Source organism: Podospora bellae-mahoneyi, chromosome 3, assembly GCF_035222275.1.
Source record: "Podospora bellae-mahoneyi strain CBS 112042 chromosome 3, whole genome shotgun sequence".
Classification (NCBI taxonomy): domain Eukaryota; kingdom Fungi; phylum Ascomycota; class Sordariomycetes; order Sordariales; family Podosporaceae; genus Podospora; species Podospora bellae-mahoneyi.
The window spans coordinates 311,926-325,558 of record NC_085882.1 but is presented as its reverse complement, the minus strand read 5'-3'; the positions used below and the strand labels follow the sequence as shown (position 1 = coordinate 325,558).

The 13,633-nt window shown below is 47.2% G+C and overlaps 1 protein-coding gene across 1 annotated transcript; it reads left to right on the top strand.

Moving 5' to 3' along the window:
- Positions 1-7,286: 7,286 nt before the first annotated feature.
- Positions 7,287-8,137, top strand: QC761_0048200 (uncharacterized protein; the record flags this gene model as incomplete). The annotated part of the gene is made up of 2 exons (XM_062872438.1): positions 7,287-7,296; positions 7,350-8,137. 2 exons carry the CDS (start codon positions 7,287-7,289, stop codon positions 8,135-8,137), a joined length of 798 nt encoding a protein of 265 aa, XP_062732986.1.
- Between the last annotated feature and the right edge of the window lie 5,496 nt (positions 8,138-13,633).

The following is a 13,633-nucleotide window of genomic DNA, read 5'->3' as shown; positions in this document are numbered from 1 at the left end:
TTATAAAATATTATAATTATAATTTAAATTATATACTACGGAACTATCTATCTATACTAGTTAGTTCCTCCGTATATATAGACCTCGGGGCCCTAATGTGCTCGCCTTACTATAGCCCCGATCACTCCTAGCACTTTATATCCTGCGAAGTGCTCGTCGTGCTATACCTTCGATCACCCGTAGCATCTTACATCCTGCAGGCTGCTCAAGCCTCTTGGCGCCGTAGCACTTCTGGCCAGCCTTGATTAGCTGCTTCCCGTCTTCCTTAATGATTAGCTAGGGACGCCCCGCGCCCCCACACACTGCGCGACCTGCCGTTGGGTTAACTGTGACAGTAATATTTATATCCGAATGGTCCCTTACGTTAATGGATAATAATTAAGTATCGCCGGGATAATATAATAGCGAGGCGGATAGTAAATACAGAACCGCTACCTCCCTAACGAATTTTTTATAGAATTTTAGCGCGGCTTTTTATACTATAAATAATATAGAGCATTAGGAAGCTATATATAGGCTTTTTTACTATAACTAGGTATATACCGTATACAACTAGAGCGCTAAGCTACTAAGGATAAAACGTTACTTTTACCTTTATACAATAGAGGCAGCTTATACGTTATTATAGCGGAGCTTTAATAAATAATTTAACGGTAGTATTATAGCGCTCGGTACCGAGCTAAGAAAGACTATTGCTAGCTTAATTATAATCGCTATTATAAAGCTAGTAAAGTTTAATAATTTTAAAGTAAAATAGGACCGGGATATTAAAGTTATTACTAACCGCTAGTATAATAGCCCGGAGATAATGGGACCTTACTTGTTAAATAACCTATATAGTATTAAATATCATTATATAACCGGCTTACTTAATTCTAAAATTGCCCTCGAGCTAAAACCCGGCCCGTCGCTTATTTTTATTTCGGCTAGTATTACTAACTAGTTCGCCGGGGAGGCTACTAACTACTTAGAGAAGTAGGTTTAACGGCCGGGATCGGATACTTATATCCTATTTATAGATACTATTAACGTAAGCGTTAACTTTACCCTCGTACGCGATATCCGAGATAATATTTTAATAAGCTTTATCGGGGATTAACTAATCTATATAGTACTAAAAAAGGGGGACTTATAAATAGTCCCTACATATATATAAGGCTCGGGGTCCTAAGTAGGATATACGGCGGGCTAGGTGTAATAGCTCTTCCGCAAGTACCGGCTCCTAGTCGTTAGTAGTAGCCCTCTCTCGATTTTAGCAAAAAGGAAGGACTACCGCTTAGGCTTTACCTAGGCCTACGATTAACAGTAATCGTGAAGAAGGACGGCTAAACGATATATTATTCGGTAAGCAGTAGCGCCGAAGTTTATTATTCTAAATAAGTTTTACGCCGTTAAGGATATAGAGGCCGTCATGTACAAAACACTGCAGCAGATCCGGACCAGGCCGCTCCCGGCCATAGCTTCAAGCTAGCAGCGTTAAACGCGACGCCGATCTCTTTATCGCTATAGCGGAGCCTAAGCTCGGTACTGTCGCTCATCATACCGCCCGGCGGCGGGGTGGACGCGTTCTGTAGGGCCGCACAGATTATCGACTCTGCAATAAAGGCCGGCAAGCCTAAGGACGTGGATAAGTACAATGACTCCATCACCACATGCTGCAAGCTGCTCGGGAGCATCATGACGCTCCGTACAACGAGGAGCCTCTTCCACGGCAACGTGCTGGTACCGCTCCCCGAGCTCCATTCCGAACAGATCCCCTGCAGATCTGTGAGGGCGCAGAGGGACGACTTCGGTGTCACACAGCAAAGGCCAACCACCTGCAACCACGACCAAAAACACCGTCAATATCACCGTAAGGAGGGGTATCTGCAAGTTGTGAGCCTCTCGTTGAAGTGAGGCAGGCAATCAAAGGCAAGGCGGGTATCAAAGGGCCCAGAGAGATATCGAAGGACTTGGCAGAGGCCTGAGGCATGAAGGCACGGACCAGTTGAACAGGGAGATAAATACGCGTTCAGGATCACTGTATTACTCTGAGTTTCCCTTCATCAAGGACTTCGAGGCCATTGAAGATTATTACTGGAATTAAACTATTTGTTCCAAGCCTTGTATCACAGCCCTTCTCACATCCGGCGTAGGTTGGGCGAGCTGACGGCGGCATGGAGCCAGGAGATCCGCGCCAGTCTCCAGAACCAAGCGCCTGGGAGCGACGACGCGCTGCAGGACCGCTTCTTCAACTTCGTCCATTACAACCCGTCACACAGTTTCTTGGTACACACAGCCTTGGTACTTGACCTCCGGTCTTCCACAATAGTCCTTAATATTGAGAATAGCAGTGAGGCTTGATCCTCATTTGCTAACAGACCGGTTTTCTTGACACTGCCCAAGATCCTCTTCATGGCTAGGTCGTGCATGTATCCTTCCTGCAAGCGTTCCCCTCTGAAAGAGAAAATGATAAAGAACTGTTGTTCTGTCGTGCGTGTGCTGCATGTTGGGCACCGTTCGGCTCTCACCTAATCCAACGTTTATAATACTATCCATACATTACATAACCTTAAACGTTGTCAGCTATTGTCGAAATCCCCGATCTCAAACTAGCCACTTACCGCATCTAGATGTAAACATCTTCTTCCCAGCTAAACACCTCTCGAAACAGACGCGGTAGTCGGTGCTGTAGTGTCTAACTCGGACCCTTGGTTATAGGTAGTTCCACGAAACAGTGAAGACCATGGAAGAGTCAAGCCTTAGCATAGTGCTCGAGGCTATCAGGGCACGGGCTACCAGAAGAAGGATAAATACGCGTGGAAAGTGGTAGATTAATCAGCTAAAAAAAATCTCCATCAAGGATCTTAATACTACTAAAGATTATTAGCTGAATTAAATCAATATTCCAAGCTCTAATATAGTACTGTATATAGTCTACAGTATTAAATTAGGCATCTCATGAAAGTTCCTCGAGCTAATCTAACATGGACTGTTGAGAAGCTACTTTATATAGTAGGGAAACTGCTGCAGGAGCCGATTCCGGCTATCCAATTCCTTAGGCAACTGCCGAGGTTCCTGTGGTTGTATTGTTAGCAAACTGGTGCGCAGGAGCTAGTGTTGGCGGTTGCGGACACCTTCTCTTGAGGCTGATGTATCTCACTTGCAGAAGGATCTCTTGATCAACCGTGATAAAAGATATCATTGGCGGGCTCCAGCCCTTAGCGTACCGACAGAGTGGTTCACTAAACTAAGTGGTGGAGCGGCAGCCCCTTTTTGTCAAAGCACGGCGCATCCCCGTCTCCAGCGATGCAGTCCCGTCGCCCTTCAGAGACCTTCCTTTTCAATGAGGATACCAACAAGTCCCAAAACCTGCTCATGATCTCCGCATCGTTATGTCCGCATCTACAATATAGGGGTTCCCAAAGACTGTCATACCCCGTGTCACAGATACCGAACTCGCATTCACGCGGTTGCTAAGTTTTATCAGTATTATACCTAACTAAGCGGCGACACGACCGCTCCTGACAAGCATCGTCGCCGTCGTCCAGTTCCTCCCGACGCCTCTTGCGGTCCCGGCCATCATCCTCCTTGTTGATCGTGCGAGCACTGTCGTCCATCACCTGCAAAACCTCCATCAAGGTCTTCCCGGTGCAGTCGATGACGGTGAGGCAGTTCGAAAGATCGGTTTTGGCATATGTCAATTTTGCGCTTCTGAAATTGGCGGTCCCGCGCTCCTGGATAGTCGCAGGCCTTGATCACCACGCCATGTTCGCGGAGTTTCACCACGAGGGACATGATGTCGTTGTCCTTAACGAACTCGGTTGCGACGGCGATGGGCTTCTGCGACAGGTTGTCAGTAGCGATCATCAAGCAGAAGCGCCAAATAAACTTGCATTCTCTCCGAAGGCGGTCGATACGAAGTTCCAAGCATGTTCTAGCTCGGCAAAGGCAGACGCCAGCAGAGGGTCGAGATTGAGGCTGGTCAACGAAGTCATCGCGAAAGGTATGGTTACGAATGCGAAATGCCGATGATGATGGAGAGAAGATGATGAGCAAGAAGCGGAAATAAACTATGTTAATAGGCTGGGCTATTTGGCATGATCGTCAGCTCATTGATATCCAGAGCCGGGCAGTCCAGCACCTTGATAGCTGAGAATTGGGCGGTTCCGTCTTTAGCGGGATCAGTGGGCCGAAAAATTCGAATCTGTGTCTTCGTCTTGGGCTATAGATCCAAGCCCGAGGGCGACGTGGCTGCGATGAAAGATGCTTGGTTTGGATGCCATAGCACCTCAAAGGCTTTGGACTTCTCGGCTGACAAGATGTTGAGCCTTTTGCCCGTAAGGCCATCCCACAAACAAAGCTCGCCCGAGTTTTTCCGGTCCTCGGGGATGTCGAGGTCATTTCCGGTTCGACTACGCGGAGAATACCAACCAGGAGCAAATGCTGAATCTCCTCGCAAATACCCCATTGCATAGTTGCCGGATAGGTATGCCCATTTTTCCGTAGGGACTAGGTTTCCTCTCTCGTCCGTAACGCGGAGCAAGAAAGCCTGCTAAAAGGGCTTCCAGAGATATCCTCCTCGTTGATCTTGTACACTCTCACTGCACCTGCAGCAACATCCGCGGCAGTCGCCACCATGCCGGAGCTGTGCTTGGAGGCAATAACGAAATTCACGTTACCTTCATGCTTCCACTCCCCTAATAGACTCATCGAAGCGCCTGATGGTTCCGCCCTCCAGACTTTCACACAACAGTCAAAACCAGAAGTGTAAGCCCTGTCATGAATGGCGTCGTATGCAGAAGAAACCACGGAAGAGTAGAGCCGAGGATCCTGACTCTGTCTCACACCATCTGTTGAATTCTCGCCCCTCAACGATCGGCCGGACAATTCGATGGTCGGGATAGGATCTGATAGTCTTCAAGCTACAAGAGCCAACTAGTCCACCCACCATTGTCAAAGAGTCTTAGCAAACTGGGCCAACAGGCAACGGTGACAATTCTCCAGCCGAGACATTCCCGGCGTTTTATTGTACAAGTGATAGCCAATAGATGCAAGAACCCCACTATTAAAATCCTTGTTTTGACAAGAAGATTTCAGAAGCAATATCTCGCACCACTTTCGCCTACCAAAATATTTCAGCTAACATATAATTTGTTACTTTAATGGAGGGTTGTGTCCCACTGGTCTCGGATGAAGAGCTGTTAGCCAACCATTCGGCACTGTGGCTTGCAGGGAGTTGGTTGCTGTGTTTGAAGCCCACCATCCCCTCACCTTAAATTAAAGGCGCGTAAAGATCTTTGGGCAGAGGGATGAGCTTGGCCCAGCACCTTGCACTGCAACACAGCGCCGCTGCCTCTACCCCACCCCTACACAACCCGGCCCATCCGGCCGCAAGCTGCGCATGTTTGAGATATCTCTCGCACTCTCCCCATAATTCTCGTCGGGTCTCCGGAAATAGAGATGTGGCAGCACGAAGAGCTACCTCCGAAAAATGCCATTGGTCCGTCCGCCGATCCTTTTGGCTTAAGCTATACTGTGTAGCCTCCTGCACGAGTTTGTGCATCTCGTAGGCCCTGTACCGTTCGCCGGACGTGCGCCGACGGAGGAACAAAAAGTGTTGTAGAAGAACCACTGCTGCTAGGACTTTGTCATCATCGTCCTGGTGCTCATCTTGATGCTCGTCCTGGTCCTTAAGGCATACGGACTTCGCGCTTGCGGTTTTTTTCATATCTGGCTGGTCTTGCTATCATCTCGGCTGCCTTCGCCACCAACTCCAACGGGATGTCTTGGCTATCATAGTGCAATCAGCACGGTGAGCATCAACCCACCCCCATACTTTCTGGTTGATGGGCTAAATGTCGTGTTTTAAAGGAAGGTAAGCTACCCTGTGTGGTAACCTGCATGGACTTTCATGCTGCCTGAAGCTATTTGATGCCGAGACCATGCTCAGGCAGACGAAGAGCGCCAGCTGTCATGACCAAGCGCTTCCAAAGCTTCAATCTCTCTCGATCCCTCCCTCCAGCGTATCGGGCCTAGTGCAAAAGGGGGGTTCCGGCTGGTTTTTGACGGGGGCGATGCGACTTCGCACACTCCGTGCGGTTATATGTGCATTTCAAGCGGCCTCCTTGTTGAGATGATCAGCACTTCACCTGATACACAGAAACCACGAGCGGCTGCTCCAGATGCAGCCGGTGTGATTGAGCCTACAGAGATGCAAAGTGATCGATCATTCGGGCGCCTCGCCGGTATGTAGTGGCGCTCGTAGGCCTAGGCCTTGTAGCACATGAAATCCACCTTGGTAGGGCGAAAGTTCGGACGCTTGGCCTTGGATCTGGTTTAACCTTGAGTGGGCGTCTCGACGGTGCGGGGTGATAATGCTTACCTCGGACGGCACACAGCCGCCCACAGACTGAAAACAGAACGGAATAAAACGCTTCCGGAAAACCACAGGCTACGAGATATGTAAATCCCAAGGTCGCAGAGATGTTTGCTGCTCCGGCCCGAAAACTACACCGTCATTATCAGATTCACACTCACCGTGAGATGACGTTCAGAAGTGGGAATTGCGGCGTCTACATGCAAGGATGTCTACATGCGGCTCTTGCATTAGCGTGCATTTTTTACATTTTTCCGCCCGCTTTTCGCTTTCCTCGCCCGTTTGTCGCTTTCTTCACCCGAGTTTCTCGCCCGGTTTCTCGCCTGGTTTTCCACGCTACTTAGATATGGACAAGCACCGCGCCGCTGCCAATACATTTCGGGATTGTTTGTGGGCTAGTGACATCGCCTCTGACATCGTGTCAGAAAAGAAATTTATCCGCTCGGGAAGCCCTCTGGTCAAAACGAACAGTATCCACCATATCCCTTACACCCTTCAAACCATCATCCAACTCCCTAAGTACCTTCCCCGCCTCGACGTCATTTCCAACCTGAAAAAACTAAATCCCAACCTAATTGCTTCTTTTGACGCCAATTGCATTTTGATTGATGGAAAAAAGTGGTGGTAAAGGTGAAAGGTAGTAGATGGGGTGGAAAGTCCGTCATCCGCTATGCAAGTACGTTAGTGATAATGGTAACAAGTTGAAAATCCTTAATAATCTGTTTTCTATCAGCCTTCAAGACTCCTGTCAAGACATCAAGACTGGTAAGGCCGAGGTGGGACCAGTGACTTAATCCTCAATTTGGACTAGCGCATATAATCACGTGACAAAAACCACCCCTAGGTATGGAGCGGGAGCTTTGGTTTGCCCAACAGAAATCCAAACAACCTAACCCAACACCCGTTCTTAGAGCAAAACTCCCACTAGATGTCGTCCGGTAACAATGTCGTGGCTCATACTTAAGAGAAAGGCGCTGACATTACTTCCCAGATCAGAGCTTTGAAGTCGTCGAGTCCAGCGAGGTCTTCGTGGAGGAGGCTGACGGCTGGGTCTTCCACTCGACCAAGTTAATCATCAAGCAGGTTGGCCAATACTTCTCTGCGAGAATCCCCACGCGACTTGCATCCATAGCTACGATCGACCTCGACAGTATTAGCATGACTGCCATCCCAACTAATAATATTTGGCCGCCATTCGAACCGGGCATAACTATCATATCCGAGCCCCTGACTGCCGAGCATTTCTACAAGAGACCAAGTCTTCTTCAGTACGGGGATACTGAGGCATCTCTTAATCCTGGAAGAGAGCTTCTGAAGGAAGCCAAAATTTGCGAGATCCTCAGGCAGCGACCACATCCCAATATCGCCACATATCTTGGCTCAGTCGTCGAGGACAACAGAATCAAAGGTCTTGTCTTTCGGAAGTACGCGATGACTCTCTCTCAAAGGCTCCGGGTCCCTAGGCTGCTAGATGGGGAGCGTTGTCTGCGAGCGATTGAAGATGGGCTTCTCCATCTTCATTCTTTGGGCTTGATCCACAATGACCTGAACCCAAGCAACATCATGTTCGACAACGACGATAACGTCGTGATTATTGATTTCGACTCCTGCGAAAAACAAGGTGCTGCGTTGGGTCCCAAGACATACACTCCAGGCTGGTCTCCGAAATCCCGGTCTGCTGAGGAGAACAATGACTATTTTAACTTGTCCAAACTACGGGACCTTATCACGGGAGCAGGTTTGGTGACAAGGGCAGGAGATCAGGGCTTGGAACAGTAGTTCAATTCAATGCAATAATCTTCTGTGGCCCCGAGGTCCTTGATGAGGACCCTCTCTCTTGTACAATCTGGTTTCTCCCACGCGTATTTATTTTCTTCAACGTAGTCCGTGCCCGTGATGGCCTGAGGCATCTGCGAAGACCAGTCCTTCCATCTAAATATACATGAACCGATGATACAACTGCCGTTGCCGCCTAGGTCCTATTTGCTCGCCTCACTTCCCAACGACTGGCTCAGGGCCTGCAGTTCACAAGACTTGTCACCCTACTGGGGTGCGACATAGCTGCTGGAATATTTGCAGGTAGCTTGCCCGCAGTCCGCGCTCTTGTACCGGTAGGAGGTTCCATCAGACCGATACCCCGTTTTGAAATCACAAGCATCGACAGGGACTTGGACGGGGCCGCAAGACATGATCTGCACGTTATCAGCACCTTGTTCCTCCCTTCCCATTACCAAGAATGAGGAGCCGTACATGAATCTTGGATGTGTTGAACTTGGATTTAAGTTGGGTTGGGAGGACTGTAGTTCCGAGAGATGAAGAATGCAGATCTGGGAGGAAGAACCAACGGGAACAGACCGGTCATTTGTACTCGTAGATTTCTAGAACGCCGCCCAGCACTCTAACCAAAAATGCAGGCGGAGAGGTGAGGGGAAAGCTGTATCCGCAGCCTGGTGTCGACCAAGCGGTTTTGCCGCCCTGCTGTTGCATCTCGCCTTCTGTCACACGGCAAAGGCCAACCACCTGCAACCACGACCAACAACACTGTCAATATCACCGTAAGGAGGGGTATCTGCAAGTTGTGAGCCTCTCGTTGAAGTGAGGCAGGCAATCAAAGGCACGGCGGGTATCAAAGGATTACTATTAGCCCAGAGAGATATCGAAGGACTTGGCAGAGGCCTGAGGCGTGAAGGCACGGACCAGTTGAACAGGGAGATAAATACGCGTTTAGGATCACTGTATTACTCTGAGTTTTCCTTCATCAAGGACTTCGAGGCCATTGAAGATTATTACGGAAATTGAACTATTGTTCCAAGCCCTGTATCACAGCCCTTATCACATAAAGAGTGCACAACAAGATGTCTCAATGTAAACACAAGATACCGTGAATACAAGCTTGAATTGCATACTGCGGAACTGTCTATCTACACCAGCCAGTTCCTCCGTATATATAGACCTTATGCCAAGCCGTGACATATTGACAGTGTTGTTGGTCGTGGTTGCAGGTGGTTGGCCTTTGCCGTGTGACATAAAAATATTTAATATTTAACTCGTTGATGAAATAAATTATATTACCGAAATCGAACTCGAGTAGCTTAAAGCCTAATATAATTATATTCATAATTAATATACTATTTATATAAATATAATTAAACTTAAGGTTTAAGTTTTTAAATAATAAATATAATACTTCCGTTAATAAATTAAAAATATTAATATTATTTTCGTTAATTAAATTTAGAAGGCTATCGTTATATGACGAACCCCTATCCAGAACCTCTGAAAGGGATACCGGTTGAAGGCTACTTCTGAATAATCCTGGTTCGGTACAGCTAGACAGTGTACGACAAGATGTCTCAATGTAAACACAAGATGCCGTGAATACAACTTGAATTGCATACTGCGGAACTGTCTATCCACACCAGCCAGTTCCTCCGTATATATAGACCTCGGGGCCCTGAGGTGCTCGCCCTGCTACGGCCCCGATCACTCCTAGCACTTTGCATCCTGCGAAGTGCTCATCGTGCTATGCCTTCGATCACCCGTAGCATCTTGCATCCTGCAGACTGCTCAGGTCTCTTGGCGCCGTAGCACTTCTGGCCAGCCTTGATTGGCTGCCTCCTGGTTTCCTTAATGATTGGCTGGGGACGCCCCGCGCCCCACATACTGCGCGGCCTGCCGTTGGGTTAACTGTGACACGTTATCATTATTTAAAATAACCGGCAATATTAAATGGCTATCGAGTAGCTCCGGGAATTAATTAATTATTATAATATTACTTTAGTAGCTTTAAAGAAAAAAATTAAAAAGTGAAAACGCTTTAACGATAATATCCACGTTTAAACTATTAAGCGGAACTAAAATAGATTTTTAGTTAAAGAATTTATTAATTCTTCTACTTTGAGTAAATATAGGAGGTGAATTATAAACTAAATTAAAAAACTAATTATCAATACGTTCAATAAATCTTATATTTAAATAAAAAGAATTTTTAAGTTAATATCGAATTAAGTTACAGAAAATTAAAACTAACGCGCTTCGACTTCATTAAACGTAAAGTTATTTATTATCGTACTTTTTAAGGTATTTTTTTAATCCGATAGGTTTAAAAAAAACTTTATTACTAAAGTATTACCAAAACCTACGGCTTAATATACCTTGCGCTAAGCTAAAATATAATTCGAAATATCATAAGTAAGGCCTATTATAACGAACCCCTATATAGAACCTCTGGAAGGGACACTGGTTAAAGGCTACTTCTAATAATTAATTCGGTGCAGCTAAAGAGTGTATAATAAGATATCTTAATATAAATATGAAATGCCGTAAATATAAGCTTAAATTATATACTACGGAACTATTTATCTACACTAGCTAGTTCCTCCGTATATATAGACCTTGGGGCCCTGAGGTGCTCGCCTTGCTACGGCCCCGATCACTCCTAGCACATTGCATCCAGCAGAGTGCTCGTCGTGCTATACCTTCGATCACCCCGAGCTTCTTGCTAAAATGGTGAGAAAACACACAAACAACCACAACACCACAAATATACCCTCAGCAGGTCTCTGAATGAACACACCTGCGTGACAGTGGCTCGCTCGCAGGCCGCACTTCACATAGCGCAAAGAAAAGACTCTGTGGGCTCGCAGGCCACACAATAAGCACCGGATTGGCCTGCTCAGAGTGTCCGAAATGCCTGCACACGTGCAAGGCACAAAATACGAAGAAGATAAAAGTCGATGTCCCGTCTAAAATAGAATGTCCGAAGCAGACCGCTTATATACATGACCCCTGAACCCCTGAATCCTCCGAGAGCCCCACTTCCTTACTCATACCCTCAGGCCTGTAGCCGCACCCCAAACCAGTAGTCCCTATAATGTCGTTAGATCTCTTTTTAAAAACATTTACTTTCCATACCGTGGGGGATTCGTAGATAGCTAAAAAGGTTAGGGACCTACTTAAGAATCATACGCCGGCCGGAAAACGGTTTACGGTAAGGACTTTTACCAGTACTATACTTACACTAAAATCTAAGGTATCTATCCATAAACCTAATGCAGTAAGGTACTAACAGAACGCCCAGAAGGCCCAGGAAGCAAGAAAAAGGCGTAAGTTGAATAGAGAAGACTCGAATTCCAAGTTTGTGACGCTCTGTGAACTGGAAGAGGCCTGCATTGAAGGGAGGGTGGTGGAGGAAGAAGGGGTAGCCAAGGAGGAAGTGGAGCAGCCAGAGCCAGCCCAGCCTGTGCGGCGCAGCGCACGTCATCGGGTTCAAACCAGGCGCAAGCGAGAAGCAGATGCAATGTCTGACTCTGACAGTGATTGAGCTACATTTTGGTATAACTCCCATAGAAATTGACCCAATATTAGTCTTGTTGTGGCCAGTGTGAGCATTCAGGGGTAATCTCAACAAGGTTGTGTGGCTGGTGTGGTGGTGGTGGACCAGATTCACATGTGGTCCATTTCCTGGTCATCCAACCCAGGCCTGTAACTCTGTGCCAGTCCACCCCGTCCATTCACTGGCCAATGTTGGCTGAAGGGCTCTGGTCATCGCGAGGATATGATAGTCGAAATGGTCTGTGAAAAAGAGAAGAGACCGTAACGAAGATAATAGGGCCAGTCAGGTGCATATGAGACCTGAGCTTAGCTATGTGATGATAGGGGTCTCTCAGTATGATATACAGTGCGACTATAAAAGAGAAGAAATGAGGCCTTGGCAACGGGGAACTTAACGTTATAGCGCTAATAACCTACCAGGTATGTTTCTCCCCGTCCTGCCACTAACCGCAGGGTAAAATATAGAGTGCTAAGGTCATTATAAAATAGCTAAGCTTAATAGTATAGTATAGGGCTAATTCGGTTATAAGATTACGGGCGAGGTCCCTTGCTATATTAAGGGCCTCGCCTACCTATAGTACTTACTATTACGATAGAATATTAGGCAAGTAATTAAGCCTTTAGAAGCTAGTAATTATAGCCCAATAGTTAAGCTAAGAATAGTAGCATTATTTACTATATAAATACTAGGTTTAGCTAGCGTTAAGCCGTATTATCTAGCTACTTGACCCGCGTCCACTCTAACTTTTTAGTACTTTCAATCCTCTAATTCGTCATCACTATCCCAAGGCTTCTTGTCGCCGTAGAGGCTTAATGCCACGTATATATCTGCATCCTCCCGATTCTCCTCCCACTTACGCCAGTCGTAGTCTCGCGGGTCAATTCCAAAATTTTCGATATCATCTCGCGCCTCTGTATATCCCTTCGGCCACTCTAGCTCCGTAGTCACTTCCACGTTATACCAGTAGTCAATCCACAGCTCCTGAAACGCAAAGAGATCTCTTTCCCGCTCCCTCTTTAAGTAGTACGGGTGAATTTGATCAAGGCATGGATGAAACATGGTCCAGGCCCTGCCAAAGTCGACAAGCTTTCCGGCGACATAGTTGCGCAGGTGAATATCTCGAACCAAGATCCCCAGTCGCTGTAGACCTTGTAGATCCTCCCACATCTGGGAGATGTCGTTAGGAGTGAACCCTACAGCGCTGCCTCCATCTTCATCCACAACGAGCTCCTTGACAATGGCCTTAATGGGCTGGTCTCGGTCGTACTTATAGCGATTCCACATCGGGTGACCTAGATTATGATCGGCCTCTTCATCGTCGTCACTGAGTGATTCGGGTTCCCAACCATCGTCAAGCATACGTTGAGTGACGTCCGCTTCTTGCTCGAGGCTCAGGTCAAGGTATCCGAATGCCTTGACAGCGAGGTCCTCCCGATTCTCCTGTTTGAGTCGACCATATGCACGGCACTCGGCATTGAACGGGGAAAGATAGTCGTAATACAGTTGAGACGTCTGGAGCGGGCGCGCTAAATCCTCGGCCCAGCTGTCCCTCAACGTGACCCAGTGCATAAATGGGAAGAGCTTGAGCGCGAAAGTGCCCCTGTCTTCAATCTCGACCTTCCAAACGAAACCATCTTTGTCTTTGGCGTGGCCCAGATTTTCTAAAAACTTGATATTGGCGCGAGCTGTCGGCGTGAATGGGGCAAGTTTGGGGCCTGGCACAGCAGGCAATGACGATTTAATGGCAGTCATGATGGTGGTTGTTTGCGGTTTGGTGTGGAAAGAGATTAAAATTGGAATGATAAATTTGGATTGGTGGGTGTTGCCAACCCACCACCAGCACCAAGTACGTAGGTTAGTCCATTCTAATTGGTTCACTGGATTAACCTGCTACAACGGGCAACCGCCATCAACCTAAAAGACTGCCGCCAACTTGCATT